This window comes from Talpa occidentalis, unplaced genomic scaffold, assembly GCF_014898055.3.
Source record: "Talpa occidentalis isolate TD23 unplaced genomic scaffold, MPIMG_talOcc4v2.1 talOcc4.5, whole genome shotgun sequence".
Classification (NCBI taxonomy): Eukaryota; Metazoa; Chordata; class Mammalia; order Eulipotyphla; family Talpidae; genus Talpa; species Talpa occidentalis.
In genome coordinates, this window is record NW_023604861.1 from 95,550,807 (window position 1) to 95,574,774 (window position 23,968).

Sequence of the window (23,968 nt, forward strand, 5' to 3'; positions counted from 1 at the left end):
TACATTTTTTTCTCTGATTGCCAAGTGATTATATTTCATGCAATTTCTGATTTTTTGCTTATAATATTCTCAATATTTTTATTGTTGTTGTACCATAGACATTTGCGTTTTTTTCTCCGATTGCCAAGTGATTTTATTTCATGCAATTTCTGATTTTTTATTTATAATATTCTCAATATTGTTTTTGTTGTTGCTTGCTCTGAGCCCAGTCTTGCTAGTGGCAGTTGGGAGCACATCGTGGTGTGTTCTAGAGGCTAGTCTCTCAGTGGAAATATTCTGAATAATGAAACAGAGGCTCTACCAGGCTATCTACTATCTAGCCCCCATAATCACTTCTAGAAATTTATCTCCAAACATTATGCCTTTGTGACTGCCCTGTGAGTCATTCAATGATGAGACTCAATCATGAGAGGAGGAGCCACAGTTTCTCAGGGGCTCATGAGGCAGACACAGGACAGAGGTTCTGTCCTGTGTGAGCTGCTAGGGCCGAGTAGGAGGGAATTAAGGTTCCAAGGAGCTTCCTTGCTCCTTCTACAAAATCTTTACTGTCACCTTCAAAGCACTGGTGCTTCTGAGACAGATTCTCAGCTGATGGGGCATGAGGAAGTGCAGCTGGGCTGCCCAGTCTCACCCATCTGCTCCCTGGGTGGTTTTTGTTTAGTCTTGTATCACTGTGGGGGGAAACCATAAGCCTGCTGACAGTAATAAGTGGCAGCATCTTCAGGCTCCATGCCGCTAATGGTGAAAGTGTAGTCTGTCCCAGAGCCGCTGCCACTGAATCGGGCTGGGATGCCATTGGGCCTGTTTTTTGTATAATAAATGAGGAGCTTGGGAGCCTGCCCAGGTTTCTGCTGGTACCAGGCTAAGTAGTTGCTAATGCTCTGACTGGCCTTGCAGGTGATCCTGGCTGTTTCTCCTGGAGACAATGATAGTGAGGCTGGAGTCTGTGTCATCACAATTTTTCCAGTGGTACCTGAAATAGCAAAAAAACACAAAAGTCACTCTTATAATCTCTGTCTTCACCACTGTCTCCCCAGCACAGCAGGAAGGCTGATCAACACTGAGCTCTCATTATTGTTTTGCAGAGCAAAGAGCCAGGTCCTGGGAATCCACAACCCAAAATGTCCTCTGAGGAGCAGAACCATCTCAGGTGCCCTCACCTGGGAGCCAGAGCATCAGGAGGCAGAGAAGCTGCACTGGGGATTCCATGGTCCCCTGTGTCCTGGCTGAGGCAGGTCTCGCCCAGATCCTGCCCAGCACTGATATGGGCTCTGGGCAGCAAGGTGGGCTGGGGGTATGCAAAGCGCGGGGGTGGGGCAAACCAGCCTGTTGCTGCAGAGACCAGAGGTTTCCCCTTCTCTACACTTGAGCAGCCACCCTCGCATTATAACCAGGTTCAAATGGAGGTTGTTTGGTACAGGCCTGAACATAGTAGATGCCTTAGTCCTGTTTCTCCCTTGGTCCCCCAGTATGTCTGGACATCTCCGTTGGAACATGCCTGGATAGGGTTGGATTGAGGAGGTTATCAGAAATGATCTTCCTGACACACCTTTCCTGAGAGCCCTCGATTTGCCTCATTCCTTGTAGGTATCCATAAAGACACAAACAATGAGTTAGGTCCAGTGATATGGGTGCAGGGTTAGTCATCATTCCACAGGAAACAGGATCAGGCGCTGAGTCCCCAATGTACTGACACCTTTTCCCTGAAGAAAGGGGGTGGTGCTCAGAGCCTGAGGCCTTCTGTAGGGGTGATCCTGCAGTCTCTCCACTCCCCATTCTGCATGGGACATCTATCCCACCAGATCTGGCTCCCTGTTCCTAAACAATCGGCGAGGTATCTGTTAATGGTCTTTGACACTTTTTTAAAGTTTAGTTGCTTGTTTTCTTAATGTTGAGTTTTAAGCTCATTCATTTACTTTGGATCACAGTCTTTTATTAGATGTGTCTTTTGCAAATATTTTCTTCCTGCATGAGACTCATCTTCTAATTCACTTTACATAGTATTTTTCAGAGCAAGAGTTTTTACTTTAATGAAAGGCAAATTAGTGTTTATTTTCTTCATAGATCCTGTCTTTGTTATGTATCTAAAATGTCACATTCTTATCGTAGGTCATTGAAATTTTCTCCTTTGTTATATATTCTAGGAATTTTGTGTCATGTTTCATTTCACACTCAGGTCTTTAATCAATTTGAGCTATTTTGGGTTTTTGATGTAAAGATTGTGTCTACATTCTACCTTCCTCCCACTATGTTCATGTTTACTATTTTGGGGTTCTTTTTTCTGAACCATTGATGTGTCTGTTATTTCTTCATCACCATACTGACTTGATCATTGTAGCTTTTCAGTAAGTTTTGAAATCAGGTATGTTTACACAGTTTTGACATATTTTTCATCTTGATCATTGCTCATGTTTCAAAAATCCACTTATATATTTTAAAGATTTATTTATTTATTTATGTACACAAAAGCTGGGGTGTAGGCTAGAGGTGTGGGGGTGAGAGGATTCTCCAGAGACAGAGTGGGGAACAGAACAGGCAGATCTGCTGAAATACACTGCTGAGGGGAGCAGCTGGCAAGGCAGGAGAGGTCTGCTGCACCATGTGTGTACCTCCCTAGCAGGGGATCGAACTCGTCCTGCAGTGGCTGTGGATAGCTTCATAGTGATGAGACTTAACCTCTTGGGCCACCAGAGAGGGCTTGAAAATCCATTTAATGATCAAGATAGTTTATCATGTAATTGACAAATATATTTTCATCTTTGTTTATTTTGAAAAAGTTTTCTCTGATTTCATTTTGTGTTAATTAGAAAGTAAATCTGGGTGTGTCTTTTCGACAAAGAGTTTAAGTAAAATTTTGTTAAATGCTTTATCTACAGAGATAATTTTTTAGTTGTAGTAAAACCCCCCAAATTTATAGGTAAACTGTCACCTTGATAAAAAGCAGGTTCTCATTTAGTAAGTCTAGAGTGGCCCCTGCCCTTTCACATTAGTACTAATAATCTTGTCAGTGATGATGATAATATTGATCAATTCAGAACAAATTTTGAGCAGCAAAGTATTTTCACATTGAGGTGAAATGATGCACCATCCACATTTACATTTTTTTTCCTGTAAAGAAAGTGTTTTCATCTGATTGTCAATTGATTACTCTGTATTTCAAATTAAATTTTTATTTTCTGTTAACAATATTCTCAATATTGTTTTTGTTGTTTGCTTGCTATGACCCAGTTTTGCTGAGGGCAGTTGGGAGCATATCCAGGTGTGTTCTGGGTGCTAGTCCCTCACTGCAAATATTCTGAATTACGGAAACAGCGTCTCTACTGGGCGATCTGCTGCACAGCCCTCACCATCACATCAGAAACACATTTCCAAAACTTGTTTGCCTCTTTCATGGCCTGTAGAGTTGTTCATTGATGGGCCCCCCAGGAGACTCAGTCAGGAAAGAAGGAGCCACTGTGTCCCAGGGACTCATGGAGGCAGACACAGGACAGGAGAGAGAAGGACGGGAGGGTCCCTGGTAAGGTGCTCCAGGCAGCTGAAAGCATCAGTGCCCTTCTCTCAGGCTTCATCGACAGACCAGAAAGGTCTGAGGTCCACCCAGTTTGGCAGCCTGTATCTCAGCAACAGAAGTGCCCTGACCTCTGGGGGAGCAACAAGAGTCCCCATTTCTATCATCTGCTTCCCTTAGTCTCACAGTTCTTAGACATGGAAATGTTATAGTTTAGACACAAATTTCATATACTAAAAAGTAAAAATCTTACTCAGATTATCCACAGTGGCTTCTCCCCCCAACTGATACAGTTGCCTGGTACCTGGTGTAATCATCTCTGCGTTTATTAAATCAACAGAGGCTCTGCTTATGTGTGCAGCTAGGGCCCTGGGTGGGGACTGAGGGCTCCAAGGAGCTTCTTGCCTCTTCTACCAAAAATTGCTGAAGCCTCAGAACATTGTTGCTTCTGAGACAAGCTTTAAGCAGATGTGGCTCTAGGAGGAGTGCTGTGCCTGCCTGGTTCCTCTCATCTGCTCCCTGGGTGGTTTTTGTTCAGGTTCCTATCACTGTGGGAGGTCTATTTCTATCCTGCTGACAGTAGTAAGTGGCAGCATCTTCAGGCTCCAGGCTGCTGATGGTGAGAGTAAAGTCTGTCCCAGATCCGCTGCCACTGAATCGGGCTGGGATGTCACTGGGCCTGCTGGATGCAAGATAGATGAGGAGCCTGGGAGTCTGTCCAGGTTTCTGCTGATACCAGGCTAAGTAGTTGCTAACGCTCTGACTGGTCTTGCAGGTGATCCTGGCTGTTTCTCCTCGAGACAATGATAGTGAGGCTGGAGTCTGTGTCATTACAATTTCTCCAGTGGTACCTGAAATAGCAAACAAAACACAAAAGTCACCCTTGTAATCTCTGTCTTCACCACTGTCTTCCCAGCACAGCAGGAAGGCTGATCAACACTGAGCTCCCATTTGTCTTGCTGAACAAAGAACCTGGTTCCAGGAATCCACAACCCAAAGTATCCTCTGAGGAACAGAACCATCCTGGGTGCCCCCACCTGGGAGCCAGAGCAGCAGGAGGCAGAGAAGCTGCACTGGGGCTTCCATGGTCCCCTGTGTCCTGGCTGAGGCAGATTTTGCCCAGAGCTTGCCCAGCACTGATATGGGCTCTGGGCTCAGGGCAGCCTGGGGGGCATGCAAAGCAGTGGGGGTGGGGCAAACCCAGCCCCCAGCTGCAGAGACCAGAGGCCTCCCCTTCTCTACACTTGAGTAGCCACCCTCACATTATATCCCAGCTTCACATGGAGGGAGTTTTGTACAGGCCTGAACATAACAGATGACTTTGTCCCATCTCTTCCCTGTTCCCCAATATGTCTAGACATCTCCCTTGGTTTATGACCAGATCAGGTTGGATTGAGGAGATTACCATCAATGATCTTCCTGACACACCTTTCCTCTGCTCATCAGTGACTTTTCCTGAGGGCCCTCGATTTACCTCATTCTTTGTAGGAATCTACAAAAACACACAGAGTTAGGTCCAGGAACATGGGTCCAGGGACAGTGATCATTGCACGGATGAGCAGGACCAGGCTCTGAGCCCGCAACGTGCTGACACCAGTTCCATGAAGATAGGGGTTGCTGCTGAGAGTAGGTGGGTCCACCGCTCAGGGGATCCTGCTGTCTCCATGGCCCCTATTCAGAACAGAGCCTCATTTTACCATAGGGCTCCATGTTATCAAACAATTGAGAAACTTCTGTTTATTTGCCTGATAGAAATGGAATCCATCCGGGTTCCCAGTGTTTCTCAGAATTGTGCACATGTGGAGGTAATTGCCATGTCCAAAATCTTTCTTCCTGAGGACTGAGCAGCAACTTGGGTCACATGCTCTGGCACTAATTCTCATTCCACTAAAGCTGCTGCTTCCCTAAAGCAGGTAAACTCTTTTGCTCCCCTTTGTTGATCTCCATGACCATGAAATACTTTGCTAAAGAAACTCCACCTGACAAGTCACCTCTACACACACATTCAGGAGTGACAGCTTCCCCAACAGACATCGTCAACCTGTTAACATGGCAAGTCCCAAAAACAGTTCATCTGGGAGCGCTATATACTGGCTGTATGATGTCAATCATGCTTCATCATCTTCTTTTTCAGTTTCCATATTTGTGGAAATAACTGTAGCTACTCCATTTATGTATGTTCGGCGATCATTACATCAGTAGACAGGGCCCAGTGTTTCCTTTCACTAACAGGGTCACAAGTCCCTCAAATTAATTCAATGACCTGAGCTGTATCGCTCAAAAGCACTATTCATAACCCTGCAGACTTTATACTGCATTTCCTCCCAGGGCCCATTATCAAAAGCCTTCCTAGGAAAGGCTTTGTCATTCACATGTTATATTGCTGTCTTTCCTGCTATTTAATTCTTACTCAACTTTTACTCTCACTTTTTCTCTAAAATGTAGCCAAACAATTTTAATCAATAATAATTTTCATCATTCATCTGGGGCCTACCCCAGTACATTGCTTTCAAACTTTTCTCTACATAATATTCAATATGTCACACTAAGAAGTATGTTCTCTATGGTAGTAATATGTAAAATTGGACAATGTTGCAATATACATCAAGAAGTAATGGCCAAATTTTTCAAAAACATATACTTGCATAATCAAAAAAACTAGGGTAAATGAGATTAGAATTGAAAATCCCAGGTTCCATTATGTGAAGTAACAGTTATTATTCTTTTTCCCTATTTATTAGGACTACATTGATTACATAATGTACAGGTGATCCAAATATTTTAGCATCACTAAAGAATCCTTCCATTATACTAGATCTTACTGATTTTTCCTATTATGAACAAAAGTTCAGCATTATTTCCATGACTATCAAAACCTGGTGTTTGAGATACAGGCAGCAAAGATGTACTGAGTCAAAGCCCTGGAAAAGCAGGGGTGTACTGAGGATATTGAGGTGGCTGTGGTGGGCAATAGGATAGGAACTGCTGGGTGGTTACAGTCAGCCGTGCTCCTCCCGTGCTCACACCTCACCTAGGACTGGACCCATGATGCTCCAGGATCTCTGACTACAGAGAAGTCTCTTTTATTCACAGTATCTTTCATGACACAGTTTTGCTTGGCGTCATCTACTAGATGAAGTGGGATGGAAAGCTTAGGACTAGAGGATGGGAAAAAATGTTGGACTCTTGGGTAGTGATTGAGGGTTAGAGAGCTGGTCGATTTTAGAGATTTAATTACATCTGAACATCATGCTAAGGATTCCCAGGAGCCTCCTGCCCCTTCACCAAAACTTTACTGTCACATTCAAAGCTTGGCTGTTTTTGAGACAGGCTCAACCTCACACATCTGCTCCCTGGATGGTTTTTGTTTAGGTTTGTGTCACTGTAGGAGGGGAGCTCTTACTCTGCTGACAGTAGTAAGTGGCAGCATCTTCAGGCTCCAGGCTGCTGATGGTGAGAGTATAGTCTCTCCCAGACCCGCTGCCACTGAAGCAGGCTGGGATGTCCCTGGGTCTGCTGGTTGTAACATAGATGAGGATCCTGGGAGACTGTCCAGGTTTCTGCTGGTACCAGGCTAAGTAGTTATAAATATTTTGGCTGACCCTGCAAGAGATCGTGGCCCTTTCTCCTCGAGACAATGATAGGGAGGATGGAGACTGTGTCATTATGATTTCTCCAGTGGTACCTGAAATAGGAAAGAAAACACACAAGTCACCCTTGTAAACCCTATCTTCGCTGTCTTCCTAGCAGAACCAGGTTGTCTGATGACCCACACCTTTTATTATCGTGCTTGCAGAGCAAAGAGCCAGGTCTTGGGAATCCACAACCCAAGTGTCCTCTGGAGAGCAGAACCATCCTGGATGTCCCCATGTGGGAGCAGGAGCACAGGAGGCAGAGAAGCTGCACTGGGGCTTCCATGGTCCCCTGTGTCCTGGCTGAGGCAGATCTTGCCCAGAGCCTGCCCAGCACTGATATGGGCTCCTGGCAGCAGGGCAAGCTAGGAGGCATGCAAAGCAGCAGGGGTGGGGGAGCAGGGCCCCAGCTGCAGAGACTAGAGGTCTCCCCTTCTCTACACTTGAGCAGCCACCCTCACATTATATCCCAGGTTCACATAAGGGTGTTTGGTACAGGCCTGAACAAAATAGATGTCTGTTCCTCATTTCTCCTTTGTCCCCCAGTATGTCTGGACATCTCCCTTGGTGCATGCCTGGATTGGGTTGGATTGAGGAGCTTGTTAGTCATGATCATCCTGACACACCTTTCCTCTGCTCATCAATGACCTTTCCTGAGGGCCTTTGATTTGCCTCATTCTTTGTAGGAATCAATAATGACACAAACACTGAGTTAGGTCCAACAACATAGGTGTAGGGATAGTCACCATCGCACAGATGAGCAGAACCAGGCTAGAGTCCCCAGTGTATTGACACCTTCCACTTTAGACAGAGGGTGCTGCTCAGAGCCCGGCACATCTACTGCTAGGGCAATCCCTTGGACCCTCCCCCAGCCCCCTATGCAGTCTACATGGAGCTTCTATCCCACCATACCCAGCTCCCTGTTCTTAAACAATTGAAAAACTTCTGTTTACAGGCCTGATTGAGATGGAATCCAATTGGACTTTCATAGTGTTTCTCAGATTGTGCACATGTGGGGGTTGCTGCTGGACCCAAAGTCTTTCTTTATAAAGACTGAGCAGCTCTTTGGATCATATGTTCTGGTGTTAATTCTCATTCCTCTAAAGCTGCTGCTTCCTTAAAGTAGGTAGTAAGACTTGAAATCAAGTATATGTACCCAGTTTTGACATAGTCTTTCATCTTGATAATTCCTCATGTTTCAAAGATCAGGGAATTTTATCATGTCATTGACAAACAGTTATATTTTTCATCTTTTATTATCTTGAAAAAGTATTGTTTAAGATAATTTTGTGTTAATTCAAAGTAAATCTAGGTGTATCTTTTCAAAAATGACTTTAAGTAAAAAGTATACAAATGACTTCATTGACAAAGACAATTTTTTAGATGAAATAAATCTCCCTTAATATTGTTGATCACCTGTCATCCTGTTAAAAGCAGATTCTCATTTAGTAAGTCTAGAGCGTGCCTACAGTTTCATGTTTGTACCAATCAACTTATCACTGAAAGTGATGACGTTGATGAATTCTGAACAAATCTTGAGCAGCAAGGTATTTTCACATAGAGGTAAAATAATGCCACTAACACATTTACATTTTTTTCTGTAAAGAAAGTGTTTTCACCTGACTGTCAAGTGGTTACTATATATTTCCTACAAATTCCTAATTTTCTTTTTACAATATACTTAATGTTGTTGTTTGCTTGCTATGACCCAGTCTTGCTGACGGCAGTCGGGAGCACATCCAAGTGTGTTCTGGGTGCTAATCTCTTACCAGAAATATTCTGAATAATAGAAACAGTGGCTCTACATGGCTCTCTGTGGTCAAGCCATCACCATCTCTTCTAGAAACACATTTTCAACACTGTGATTGGCTTATGGAGTTGTTCAGTGACCAGACTGAGTCAGGAGGGGAGGAGTCACTGATTCCTAGGGGCTCCCAGAGGCAGACATATTACAGAGGTGAGGATGGAAGAGTCGCCTGGTGATGTGCTCCAGGCAACTGACAGCAGAAGCCCCCACTCCTGGGGTTCTTGGGCTAGAAAAGTCTCAGGCCCACCCAGTTTGGCAACCTATGTATCAATGACAGAAGTGCTTTGACTTCTAGGGGAGCACAAGAGTCACCCATTTCTACCATCTGTTTCCCTTAGTCTCACACTCCTTAGACTTTAAAACGTTATAGTTCTAGATTCAAATTTCATGTACTAAGAAATAAAACCCTTATTCAGACTATCTAGAGTGGCTCCTCCCCTGCTGTATGAGCCTTGACGGATGCCATTGCCAGGTTCCCTGGTGTAATCATCTTTGTGTTTATTAAATCAGCACAGGCTCTGTCCTGTGTGTGCTGATAAGGCCCAGAAGGTGGAAACTTAGGACTCCAAAGAGCCTCCTTGCCCTTCTATGAAAAGCCTACTGTCACTTTCAAACATTGCTGCTTCTAAGACAGGCTCTCAGCAGATGGGGCAGCAGGAGAAGCAGCTGGGGCTGCCCAGCCTCACACATCTGCTACCTGGGTGGTTTTTGTTCAGGCTTGTGTCACTGTGGGAGGGGAACTATTCCACTGCTGACAGTAGTAAGTGGCAGCATCTTCAGGCTCCAGGCTGCTGATGGTGAGAGTAAAGTCTGTCCCAGACCCGCTGCCACTGAACCGGGCTGGGATCTCACTGGGCCTGCTGGATGCACGATAGATGAGGAGCCTGGGAGCCTGTCCAGGTTTCTGCTGGTACCAGGCTAAGTAGTTGCTAACACTCTGACTGGCCTTGCAGGTGATCCTGGCTGTTTCTCCTGGAGACAATGAGAGTGAGGCTGGAGTCTGTGTCATCACAATTTCTCCAGTGGTACCTGAAATAGGAAATAAAACACAGAAGTCACCCTTGTAATCTCTGTCTTCACCACTGTCTTCCCAGCACAGCAGGAAGGCTGATCAACAGTGAGCTCTCATTATTGTCTTGCAGAGCAAAGAGCCAGGTCCTGGGAATCCACAACCCAAAATGTCCTCTGAGGAACAGAACCATCCCGGGTGCCCCAACCTGGGAACCAGAGCAGCAGGAGGCAGAGAAGCTGTGCTGGGGCTTCCATGGTCCCCTGTGTCCTGGCTGAGGCAGATCTTGCCCAGAGTCTGCCCAGCACTGATATGGGCTCTGGGCAGCAGGGCGGGCTGGGGGGCATGCAAAGCAGTGGGGCAGGGCAAACCCGGCCTCCAGCTGCGGAGACCAGAGGCCTCCCCTTCTCTACACTTGAGCAGCCATCCTCACATTATATTCAGGCTCACATAAGGGTGTTGGGTACAGGCCTGAACATAATAGATGCCTTTTCTCATTTCTCCTTTGTCCTCCAGTATTCCCAGACATCTCCATTGGTGCATGACTGGATCAGGTTTTATTAAGGGCTTTATCAACAATGATCTTCCTGACACACCTTTTTTTGCTCATCAGTGACCTTTCCTGAGGGCCCATGATTTGCCTCATTCTTTGTAGGAATCCATAGAGACACAAACACTGAGTTAGGTCTGGCAACATGTTTGCAGTGATAGTCACCATCGCACAGATGAGCGGGACCAGGCTCTGAGCCCCCAGTGTCATGACACCTGAAGACACACTGGAGACAGGGGGTGAGCTAGAGTGGCAGGGGTATGCTGCTGGGGCAATCCTGCCATCTCCACACCCCTCATTCTTCATGATGCATCCATCTCACTAGACCTAGCTGCCTATTGAAAAACTTCTGTTCACTAGGGGTTTCCCAGTGTTTCTAGTATTGTACACATATGAGCGTGACTGCTGGGTCCAAAGTCTTTCCTTGCAAAGAATAACAAGCATGTTCTAGCACATACTCTGGCTCTAATTCTCATTCTTATAAAGCTGCTTTTTCCCTAAAGCAGGTAAAATCTTTTGCTTCCCCTTCCTTGATCTCCATGACAATGAAACCACATTGCCAGTGCAACTCCACGTAAGTCATGTCTACACACACATTCAGCAGTGAGAGCTTCCCTCATAGCCATTGTTGACCAATTAACACAGCAGGACCTAAAATCAGATCATCTGGGAGCTCCACTTCCTGGCCATGTGACATCAACCACATCTCACAGTCTCTTTGCCTCAGTTTCTGTATTTGTGGAAGTAACTATAGCTACTGTGTTTTGGGGGCATTCCATCCACAGGCAGTGCCCAGTGCTGCGCCTCACTAACTGGGTCACAAGTCCCTTAAGCACAGTTGGTTGATCTGAGATCAACTCTTCAGATATACTTTCAAGACCCTGCAGACCTTACACTGCATTTTTTCCCAGGCCCATTATCAAAAGCTTTTCTAAAAAGCGTTGTCATTCCCATGTTTTATGCTGTTCTTCTTGCTATTTAATTCTTATTCAATTTTAAAATCTTTCACTTTTTTACTAATAGTAGCTAAACACTAGAATCAATAAAAAGTATTACCATTTATTTGGAGCCTGCTCCAGTACAATTTTTTCCAACTTTTCTCTGTATCATTTTCTGTATGTCACACTAAGAAATATGTTCTCCATGGTAGTAATTTGTAAAATGGAAGAATTTATGAAATCTTGGCTCAAGAAATAATGTTAGTAATGACGAAATTTTTTTTTAATTTTTTTAAATTTTAATTTGTTTGTTTGTTTGTTTTGTTTATACAAGCACTGGGTACAGTCAGAAGCCTGGGAGGGTGAGAGAATTCACCAGAGCCAGAGCGGGGAGCAGAGCAGGCAGAAGGACCGAGGTACACTGCTGAGGGGAGCAGCGGGCGGCAGGAGAGGTCTGCGCGCCATGTGGGAGCTTCCTCCGGTGGCCGGGGAGCAGCCAAGGATCAAACCGGCGTCGCAGAGGCCGCGGGCAGCTTCGCAATCCAGCGCTCTACCGCTGCGCCACCGGGGAGGCCCAGTAATGACAAAATTTTTAATGACATGTGCTAAAAAAATTGAATAAACTGGGGTACATGAGAGTAGAAGTGAATATCCCAGGTTCCATTATGTGGAGTAATGGTAATTACTGCTTTTTTAATGCAAATTAGACATATGTTGTGCGCCTTGCGCACTGGTGGTCCAAATATTTTAGCATCGCTGACCTAAAGAATACTTCCATTCTACTGGATCTTACCTATTTTTTCTGTTACAAGCGAATGTTTCAGCATTATTTCCATGACTATCAAAACTTGGTGTTTGAGATACAGGGGCCAGAGATTATGAGTCAAAGCCCTGGAAAAGCAGGGGTGCACTGAGGATGTTGAGGTGGCTGTGGCAGGCAATGGGATAGGAACTGCTGGGTGGTTGTAGTCAGTTGTGCTCCTCCCCGTGTTCACTCCTTACCTGGGGCTGGACCCATGATGCTCCAGGATTTCTGACTGCAGAGAAGTCTCTTTTATTTACAGTATCTTTCATGACACAGTTTTGCTTGGAGTCACCTACTAGGTGTACTTGGATATAAAGGTAAGGATTAGAGTGATGGGAAGAAATGTTGGAGTGTCAGGTGGTGGTTGAGGTCTAGGAAGTTGGTAGATTTCAGAGATTTAATTACTGTGGGAGGGAAGCTCTTACGCTGCGGACAGAAGTAAGTGGCAGCATCTTCAGGCTCCAGGCTGCTGATGGTGAGAGTGAAATCTGTCCCAGACCCACTGCCACTGAAGCGGGATGGGACCCCGGGCTGCAAACTGGATGCAGCATAGATCAGGGGCTTAGGAGCTTTCCCTGGTTTCTGCTCATACAGTGTAAATTAGTGCTAACACCCTGACTGGCCCGGCAGGAGATGGTGACTCTGTCTCCTCGAGATGCAGACATGGAGGATGGAGACTGGGTCATCTGGATCTCATACGAGGCCCCTGGGATGGAAACAGAAAACACACACACTGTCATCCTGTCATCAGAGGACTTCCCTGAGGGCCAGGGGTCCTGCCCACCCGGGGTTGCTCAACTCCTGGTGTTTCCTTCCTCACCTGGGAGCCAGAGCATCAGGAGGCTGAGGAGCTGAGCGGGTGGGGGGGCGTAGGGGGACCCTAAGCTCCATGCTGGGTCCTGCCTGGATTGACCCTCAGGGGCTGAGACAGACTATGAATAGTGTGGAGGGAGGGGCTGTGCCCTGGGAACATGCAAATGAGCAGGGACAGGGCAGTGGGCACAGACGCAGGCGGTGATCATCTCAGTAGCACAGATGCAACATAAATTTGCCTGCAGAGAAAGCATTTCTGTCCGAAGAACACAAGACAGAATCAGTGAACTATCCTATGAGTGTAGTGTTCTTTTGTTCTCCTCAACATTTATGGCATGTTTCACTTCCTGTTCTCCATATGATACAGATCCTATCAAGTATGATACTCAAAAAATTATACAGGCTGCTGCTTTTATTTGATTATATGGTTATTATTGAGGCCAAAGACTCTTCTTCTACACTGATTCCCCTTATACTGTTGGTGTGAGAAATTATCATCACTGTCAGCAAGATGCAGTGAGACAGGAGGATAATGCAGAGCGTGGTGTTAGGAATGTAAGAGCCCAGACACTGAGCATCCTCCCTGCTGACCTCATCTCCACCTAAGCTTTGTGTCCCCCCCACGTCTGAGGCCCTGGCCCACCACATGCACCTCGTCCCAAGGCCAGGGTGTTCTCCCCCCACATCTGACAGTCTCCTCCCTCCCCAGCACTATGTCATCACACAGACCAAAGCACAAGCCCTGGTCTCCCTGGACTGTAGCTCACGTCCTTCATCCTCCTCCCCCAGGTGCTCCCTTACGAGATGACGTCCTCCCAGACCAACTCCTCAGTGATCCCTGGGGTCAACTGTGTCCCTGTAGCTGCACGTTTCCCCATCGCACGTCTCCTCTGGGTCCCAGGAGACAGCAGCTTGCAGAGGCAGGTACAAGATGTCAGGACCCAGCAGGTTGAGGAGACCACACAGGGGTGGAGGTGGACACCCTCAAAGGTATCCAGCCCACAGTAGATAGGAAGAACAGCAGGAGTGCATGAGGGGGTGCCCAGCATGGGGTGCTGGAGCTAGAGTGGGGAAGGAGGGTGTCTTCACATGGAGTGTGGCCCTGGTGGTTGTGTAGACTATGACCAGGATAGATGAGGGAGCATCACGTGTCTGGGATGTGGCGCCACTTCCCAGCTACAAGCGGCATATGGCAGAAAACAATGTTTTCAACAACACAAATAACTTATACAATGTTCTCTTTATCACCCTTTCTGGACATTTGTGTTTATATAATCAAGACCCACAACTCAAATTTCTCCCACGGATGTTTTGTATCTTGAATCTATTGAATGGAGCAAACAGTGAGTACCTGCCTAAAGCTTCCGTGTAGAAATATCACTTCTTTTTTTTTTTAATTTATTTATGCATACAAGAACTGGGGTGCACGCCTGAGGTGCGGGGAGGGGAGAGGATTCACCAGAGACAGAGTGGGGAACAGAACAGGCAGAGCCACTAAAATACACTGCTAAGGGGAGCAGCGGACGAGATAGGAGAGGTCTACTGTGCCATGTGGGTAGCTCCCTGGCTGGGGATCGAATTCGTGCTGCAGTGGCTGGGAATAGCTTCGTAGGTTATGTCTTAACCCCTTGTGCCACGAGGGGGGCCCAGAAATATCACTTCTTACAATGTGATTTTCACTTGGGAAAAATAATTTAGTTTAAAAAAAAATAAGTAAACGAGTGCAATTTTTCCTCCAAATATGGTGAAAGTCACTAACAAAAATGTCATAGACTGTGATAGAAATCTGCATTCTTGCTGATCTTATCAAGCCACAAAAATTAGTGTTAAATGAATGAACAATTTAATGGAAATATCGTCAAATACAGGCACTTAAATTCTTCTGGGTAATAAAAAGTACTGAGAGAAGGACATGGGCATGTTATGGTGAGAGTCAAATGAAATGATTTTCAAAGTGCAGTTTGAATTTTGTAGGCAGAAAACATATGGCAGAAAACAATGTTTTCTGATTCCCTGATACTGTTGGTGTGAGAAATTATCATCACTGTCAGCAAGATGCAGTGAGACAGGAGGACAATGCAGAGTGTGGTGTGAGGAATGTAAGAGCCTAGACGCTGAGCATCCTCCCTGCTGACCTCATCTCCACCAAAGCCTTGTGTCCACCCATGTCTGAGGCCCTGTCCTACCAGGTCCACTTGGGCCCCACGGCCAGGGTGTGCTCCCCCCACATCTGACAGTCTCCTCCCTCCCCAGCACTGTGTCATCACACAGACCCGAGCACATGCCCTGGTCTCCCTGGGCAATAAGGGAGGAGATAACAGAGTCTCTGATAAGCATAAAGAATATTCCTTCTTAGGGTGAGTGGTGAACCCCTGTGTTTTATACGGCAATCAGGATAGGAAATGTCATATAATGTCAATGTTCATATAACCTTTCCACCCTTGCTTGAGCTCCCAAGTCACCTTCTCTCTTGTTAAATGACTTGAGATTCACACCTAGGGGAAAGGAATCTAAATAGGGAAACTGAGGATTCTGGATTTTACCTCTCTATGCCAGGACACCTGCGTTATTCCCCAAAATGGCAACAAAAGTCTCCATAGTGTCTCGTGTTCCAAACAAACATTCTCGCTGGAGAGCCGATGTTTCCTATGTTCTAGAGCAATGTCTATGGGCTCATTGCCTACAGACCAGTGATTAAACTATTCCCACTTTAACATTGTGCAAATATTCTCATCTGGAACCCAGAGGAGCAGAAGCATCCAGACCTGTGATGGAGACACTCTCACTGCTTTTGACTTATCAATTTTGTTCCTCTCACATCTAAGATGTAAACAGTCCTGTAAGATTCTGGAAGGCAGGGCACTTCAGATGTCAGAGGCAGGATACATGCAAACTAGAGATCCATTTTGGTTAACATGCTCAGATGTGTGTTTGTGTGTGTGTGTGTGCTGCAAAATCTTGAGAGGACATGTCCGAACTCACTCTGTGAGTTCAGCATCCCCCTGACACCAAGTCAGACCAAGAGTCTAAAGCAAACCACACACCCCTGTCCCTCAGGATACAGATGCACCACCCTCAGCCAACACCAGAGCCTGGGCCACACAGCACAGGAAAGGAGTAGAACCAAGCAGGATTGAGTCCCTGAATGCACTTTTGGTTCAACATATATTTTTTCACTCTCATACCCTCTGTGTTCTTGCAGTGCTATCTGGGACAAGTTCTATGCTTTATACCTTCCCCTTTATCTTCATTTTGAAACCTAACTATTGGAATTACAAGGTTTTACCCTTTGTTTGAAAAAGAGGTCATTGTATTGTGATCAAAGACTTTGTATAATAGCATTGGGATCTTGAATCTGCTATGAATTTATAGAATTTGAGTGGGCACTCAAGTATGAATGTTTTTAGTAATTGTTCTCAGACATACTCCCCCTGAGGATATTTTGTGTGCAATGTGATCTAAGGACATTTATCAAGTGAGGACATGAAGTACAAAATGGAGTAGGAAGCTGAGAAAAGGGGAAAATATCAATTTCTGAATATAATCAAATATTATACTAAGTATACACCCCAAACTGCAAAATCTCAACATGTATTCATTCTGTGCTATCTCCCCTCCCCCTTGTCTGCTCCATGCTGATGTGACCACACTGACAGGGAGCCTGAGGGTGACTTACTCATCACCCCCTTTGTTCTTACTGGGGCTCAGAAATCCTTGCATCTTCTTGCTGCTGTGCAGGCCCAGGATGTGTGCACACAGGGCCAGGAAAGGGAGGGCCTGTTGGCCAGCCAGGGTACAGAACCCTGAGCCTTAGTCAGTCCCCTGAGTCCCCATCATCTTTCTCTCCACACACACAGAGCCTCTGAGCCTGCTCCCCAGAGAAGCAGCATGTGTGGGCAGCTGGGGTGGCTAAACACAGTGGTTTTTGTTTAGGGCTCAACCACTGTGGGCGGGTGATGGCTACGTTGATGGCAGTAATAGACTCCAACATCCTCAGCCTCCACCCTGCTGATCTTCAGGGTGAAATCTGTGCCTGACCCGCTGCCACTGAACCTGTCTGGGACTCCATTATTTCTGTTGGAAACCCAATAGATCAGGCGCCTTGGAGACTGGCCTGGCTTTTGCAGGTACCAATACAAATAGGTTTTTCCATTACTATGTTGGAGGCTCTGAGTGGCCCTGCAGGAGATGGAGACCTGCTCCCCAGGGACGATGGCCAGAGGGGCGTCTGGGTCAACACAGCATCCCCGCTGGATCCTAAAGTGACTAGAGAAAATATAAGGTTAAGGTTAAAGTTTATGCACCTTTTTATGATTGTCCTTTGCTAATTATTTCATACTGTATCATTTTTATGTGACATTGACACCAAAAATAACCACTTTCAAAACAAATTTTAAGGCCTATGTGGTGAGGGGGGTTAGAATTCTACTACAACCTTTCCCTCTTTCTGTGCTCACTGGAGCACAGGTCTCTGGTAGTAAGACTTTCTAATTCTCACAGCTTTGAATATTTCTTGCTGCTTTCCAGAAACAGACATATGTGTTGAAAGTGTGTATAGAATACACAGGTGTGGTCACCCTGGGCTCAGCCTCTCCACCTCATAACCTTTCTCCTCTCCCCTCTGCCTTACCTGGGGTCCAGAGCATCAGCAGCCCCAGCAGCTCAGCAGGGAACCTCATTTTGAGAAGCTGAACTGAGGAGCCCCCTGAGTCAAGGCAAGATCAGAGCTGGCCTTTTAGCTCAGACTTGCAAGGGCAGCTCCTCCCTGGGGACCCTCATGCAAATGCCCTGGGGCCAGCTGGGTGGAGAGAGCCCAAAGGGGGACACAGGAACCTCTTGGGAGGAGAGAGAACACAATATCCTCACTCTTTGGAGGAAATGTAAGTGGGGAAATGTTTGCTCCTGCAGTGGTGCCGGGAGGATAATCTATGTGTGAGTGTCTTATCCAGTTGCAAGGGACAGGACTGGACAGAGAGTGAGACCAGTCAGCCTTGAGTGTCCTTTATGGTATTTGCTATAAAAACAGACACTTAGACCAATGGAACAGTAGAGAATCCAGAAATAAACCTCCAAATATGTAGTTAATTAGCTTCAAGGAGCCAAGAACACTCAATGGGCAGAAGAGTCTCTTCAACAAATGTTATTGGGAAAACTGGATGACCACCTGCTGAAAATAAAATTGGATCCCAATCTTATACCACTCACAAAATTAATCTGAAATGAATTAAATAAGTAATGTAAGAGTGACTTATGTAAAAGAATAAAACTCCTACAGGAAAAATTAGGGAAAAAACTGCTTAACAGTGACAATGAGTTTTTGGAGATGTCAACAAAAGTGCAAGCAACAAAAGCAAAAATCAGGAAATGAACCACATCAGTCTAAAAAGCTTCACAAAAAAGAAGTAATCAATCAAGTGAAAAGGTAACCTATGGACTAGGAGAAAGTATTTGCAAGTCACATATTGGATAAAAGTGTAATATACCAGATCTATTAAGAGTTCATACAACTCAGTAACAAGAAAAAACACAATTTGATTAAAAATAGTGGAACTGTACAGGTGTCTTTTCAAAGAGCATATACGAAGCATCAACCCTATTTACATGAGAGCATGATCAATATCACTAATCATTAGGAGATGTAAATCAAAACCCCAGTGAGATATCACTGCACCCTTTTATGGACTATCATCAAAAAACCCTTACATATAGTTGGTGGCAAAGTAAACTGATGAAACCACTCTGGAAAAATAGGTGGAGTTACTCCAAAAACTTGCAAATAGAACTGCCATTTGATTCAGTCATTCTAATTATGAGCATAAATGCAAAAAAGTGAGACTAGGTTATCAGAAATAGCTGCATTCTCTCCATTCACAGTATGGAAATAACCCACCAACAGGTAGGGGAAAAGTTGGGACATATCACACCTGCAGGTAGAGAAGGACAAGGTGAGGTCTGGAAAGTCATACAAGCTAGAGCGCCAGTTCCCCAACTTGGGCTTTCCAGAAAGATCTGAAGACCACAAGAGCAGGCAACTTATCCATCCAGTAGATGATGTGTTCTGGCTTCTAGGGAAACAACAGAAAATCACCATTTCTAGTATTTGCCTCCCTGATTAATCCCCTACAGTCTATTAAGAGACTGTGCATTAAATTCTAACTCCCTGTAGTAAAACAATTCCTAACAGGAAACACAAATAGAAAAAAATTGGTGAAAGACATCTTATACAGGACTATTATTTAATATATATAAAAAATTCTGAAGACTCAACAATAAGAGAACAAAGAAAACCCCCCAAAATTGGACCTATGTCCTTCAGAGATACCCCACCAAGAAGTAATACCACTCTTGAATCAGCATATGAATAGATGCTCCACCTCACATGTCATCAGGAATTGCAACAAAATCAGTGGTGACACACAATGTAGCCCTGCTGGGAGGCCTGAATCTAGAGCACAGCTCTGCCCTGGGCTGGCAGTGGGGTGCAGGAGTCTTCCATACCTGCTGTGAGGACGCAGGGGCACTTTGACCACAGATTGTAAGCTTCTTACAAGATGAAACCTCCTCTACCATATGATCCAGCGAGTGGACTCCTTGATATTTACCCCAAACAGTGAAGCTGGTGTCCCATAAAATCTGCTCACAGTGTTTATGGTGCTTTATTCATAAATGCCAGAACTTGGGAGTGTCCAGGATCCCTCAGTTTGTGGTAAACATATAAACTATGACACATCCAGAAAATGGGACATTATTCAGCACTAAAAAGAAATGAGTTTATAAGCTGTGAAAGGATATGGAAGAATTTCAATTTAAGGGGGCAAGTCAATCTGAGAAAAGCCCCATGCCATGTGATTCCATCTGAAGGGGAAGGTGACAGTAATGACATCAGTGGTGTCAGGGGCTGGAGGGAAGGGTCAACTGGTGGAGGATATTGAGGTCAGTGAAACTGCTCTGTAGGACACGGTCATGGTGGACACATGTCATTGTCAATTTGTCCAAATCCTACCAGGTGTGACTCCTCTTGTAAACTACAGGTTTGGGTTCATCAATTATAACACATGTACCATTGTGGTGGGGGAGATTGAAAGCAGAAAAGATGGTATATTACTTTTGTGTGGGGCAAGGTTGCTATGGGATTTCCATACATTTTGCTAATTTTTTCCGGTAACCTAAGAATACTCTTTAAAAAAAGTAATTTGTAAAAGAAAGGTCTTGCTCAAAATACCTATATTGATTCTTCTCCTACTGTATGATCCTGAGTGATCTCACAAGCAGACAGTTAGGGAGTAATCATATCTGTCTTTATTAAATCAGCAGAAATGTTGACATGTTTGTTCTGCTGGTCTAAGGAGGAGAAAGAGAAGAGTAGTCTCCCTGCCTGGCCCTTCTACCAGAACCTTCCAGTTCTTCATTGTGTGATGACATCTGAGATGCCGCCTCCATAGATGGGGCACCAGGAGGAGCAGCTGGGGCTGCCCAGCCTCACACATCTGCTTCCCTGGGTGGTTTTTGTTCAGGCTTGTGTCACTGTGGGAGGGTAGCTATCATGCTGCTGACAGCAGTAATTGGCAGCATCTTCAGGCTCCAGGCTGCTGATGGTGAGAGTGAAATCTGTCCCAGAGCCACTGCCACTGAAGCGGGATGGGACCCCAGGCTGCACACTGTTTGCATAATAGATCAGGAGCTTAGGAGCTTTTCCTGGTTTCTGCTGATACCAGGCTAAATTGCTGCTAATACCCTGACTGGCCCGGCAGGAGATGGTGACTCTGTCTCTTGGAGATGCAGACACGGAGGGTGGAGACTGGCTCATCTCTGATGAGCCAGACTGGCCAGGTGGATGTCACACCTGGCCCCTGAGATGGGAATGTAAAAGCACATGTTAATCATGTCATCAGAGGGCTTCCCTGAGGGCCAGGGGTCCTGCCCACCCGGGGCTGATGAGCTCCTGGTGTTTCCTTCCTCACCTGGGAGCCAGAGCAGCAGGAGGCTGAGGAGCTGAGCGGGGGCCCTCATGTCCAGATGGGTCCTGACTGGACTGACCCTCAGGGGCTGGGGCAGACTATGAATAGTGTGGAGGGAGGGGCTGTGCTCTGGAAACATGCAAATGAGCAGGGGCGGGGCCTTGGGCACAGCTGCAGGGGCTGATCTCAGTGACAGCAAAGAGGCAGGGAAAGAAATTGTATTAACATATTTTGATTGTGTGAATATTACGGTTGTCAAAGAGGGTTCCTTTAAGCTATAATTAAAGGATAGTCTGTGTGAGAAACTGCCTTCACTATTAGAGAGAAATGCATTGATATAGAAGGGCAATAAAAACTGTCAGGGGTTGCTAAGCCCTGTCCCCCCCACCCCATGTCTGAGGCCCTGTCCCATCAGGTACACTTTGGCCCCAAGGTCAGGGTGTTCTCCCCCGATATCTGATAGTCTCCTCCCTCCCCAGAGCTGTGTCATCACACAGACCCGAGCACACGCTCTGGTCTCCCTGGACTGTAGCTCATGTCCTTCATCCTCACCCCCTACCAGGTGCTCCCTTCTGAACTGAGGTCCTCCCAGACCAACTCCTCAGTGATCCCTGGAGTCTACTGTGTCCCTGCACCTGCACATTCCCCCATTGCTATGTCTCTTCCAGATCCCAGAAGATAGCAGCTCTAGTTCAGGGTGAGGCAAGTTCTCCCTACCCAGCTGCCTTCTCTTCTCGTGCTGCCAAAACACTGCCCTCCATGCCATGTCTGCCCCCATGTGCGGCCTCTGAGCACATCCTACTGTGTGTCCTATTTCCACCCCCACCCTCCTGCACGGGATTCCTGGAGGAGGCAGAGCCTCAGGACAGCAGAGGGCAGGATGGTGAGACTCTCCATGGTCTCATTCTGAGGCGCCTCAGCCTGTGTATGAAACAGGCTGACCTGGGGGGACTCAGAAAAGGAGGTGGGACCAGACACACTGAAGCTTCCACTCAGGGGTGCAGGGACATGCTCTGTGTGGAGCTGAGGGGTGTTGGGCTGATGGAGGAAGGAGGAAGGAGGGATGTGAACAGGGGGGATAAGACCGAAGATTATCTCACAGCCTTAAATCTCTGACAAGTTCCCAGAGACAACACAGGTCCCAGGCAAGAATATGACATGCAAGGAGTGTTTGCTCCTATAGAGGAAGGTCAGACTCCTGATGGTGAGAGACATGTATCCAAACCCGCTGCCTGTGCTAACAAGCACCATGTCAGGGCCAGGACAAGAAATTAGGAACTCAGGGTTGGTTCTGCTTTTTGCTGATTTCAGGTTGAACAATGTTGAGGCTGATTATGAGGGTCACATTGACCCTCTTCTGGGGTCAGGGAAGGAGCTGGAGATGGGGTCCACAGGTGTTCCTAATGAAGACTATGTCCTCATTGCTCAGCAGAGTCAGACCAGCAAGAGAAAGAAGTTTAGAAATGGGGTCCCTATGTTCCTGAGTTGCCTCCTGAGGCTGACCCTGCTCAGATGGGTGGGGGTGGCTCTGAGGACAGAGTTGTGGCAGCTGGGAGGTCTCAGCCACTTGCAGACACAGGACACAGACACTGGCAGGTTTGCTCAGACATATATACTGGAGCTCCCCCAGGTGTCTGTCCCCCAGAGATGCATCCCAACATTAGCACCTCCCTGTAGATACTAGGACAGCCTCCCTCTTACCCTGACAGTGTTTCTAAAGTCAGGCCTGAGTCTGAGGTTTACAGTGGCGTTAGTGCCCGTTTTGTGATATAGCAGCTTACAGGATTTTCTATGTGGTCCCCACTCAGGGTATGAGACTTTTTGATATTTGTCATGATGCCAGTACTTTTCTTAGGGATCAGACCACGCAGGCTCACAAATAGATTCTCTTCTTAAAAAGCAGTCGGAGTAGAAGATGAAAGACTAATAGATGGGTAAGAAGTGTTCATACCATGTTGGTGACAAGTCTGCAGGGACTAGGTCCTGTGATCACTGATAAGCCAAAACCTGGTTTGGAAAAGAGGGGGTGACCAGAAGGGGGCCGACAGGTACAAGAGGGATGTGAGGCAGGAAGCAGAGGACTCCTGGTTTAGATCTCAACCCTATTCCTCCCTCCTCAGAGAAACATCCCAGAGCAGTTCTGAAAACCACAAAATTGCACCCGTGGGGTGGCACCCGCAGGCAACTGGTGAGACTTGTGCTCTGAGCAAGGACACCATGAGTGATAGTGTAACCATTTAGACCTTACTGAACAACAGAACTATCTCTAATTGTAAAATGTATACATTTGTGCTGTCCAACATGGATATTATTATCATATCACTGACTATTCAGCATGTGAAATATACCTGTAGCAACTGAAGAGCTAAATTTCTAATTACAATTAGTTCTAAGTTAAATTCATAGAGCCATGTAAGGTTAGAATTCACAGGATGCAGCTTTATAAATTAATTTTCAGGAATATCATCAGGAAAACTAGGCTGTTAATTGTCAAGCACAGAGACTGTTATACAGCAGGTATACAAAATGTGGGGTGTGGTGTGATCAAGGTGGATGACGCATCTGCTAGCTTTTGGGAACTTTTCCTATTTTTTTTTCCTACTTCTAGGTTCAGGTTTGGATCCTGAACACAAAAACAACCCATGGTTTCTGTGTCCCACCTGATCATCTCCCCAGTAAAGTCTTACTGGCTGATCAAAAGGGGCTGTGATGGTTGCAGTGGCTGAAAAGAGGTCCCACTCTCAGCGTCATGGAGCCCGTGCACTGTCATATGGACACCCCAAGTTTCTTTTCTCAGCTGGAAGCAGAGCACCGAATACAAAGACACAGAACCCTGGGTCCAGAGCAGCACCTGCTGGAATCCATCCTGCCAAAGGGCAGTGACCTACCTCTGATAAATGGTAACACACAAAACAGCAACAATGTAATGCAGAGACTCTGAAACACAA

The 23,968-nt window shown here is 46.0% G+C and overlaps 1 gene segment (V, D, J or C); it reads right to left on the reverse strand.

The window, feature by feature from the left end:
- Nucleotides 1–9,659: 9,659 nt before the first annotated feature.
- LOC129144655 (immunoglobulin kappa variable 1-27-like) lies at nt 9,660–20,869 on the reverse strand. The segment is given in 4 exon segments: nt 9,660–9,893; nt 12,873–12,955; nt 17,693–17,767; nt 20,617–20,869. Coding segments are annotated over 4 exon segments (645 nt in total).
- Between the last annotated feature and the right edge of the window lie 3,099 nt (nt 20,870–23,968).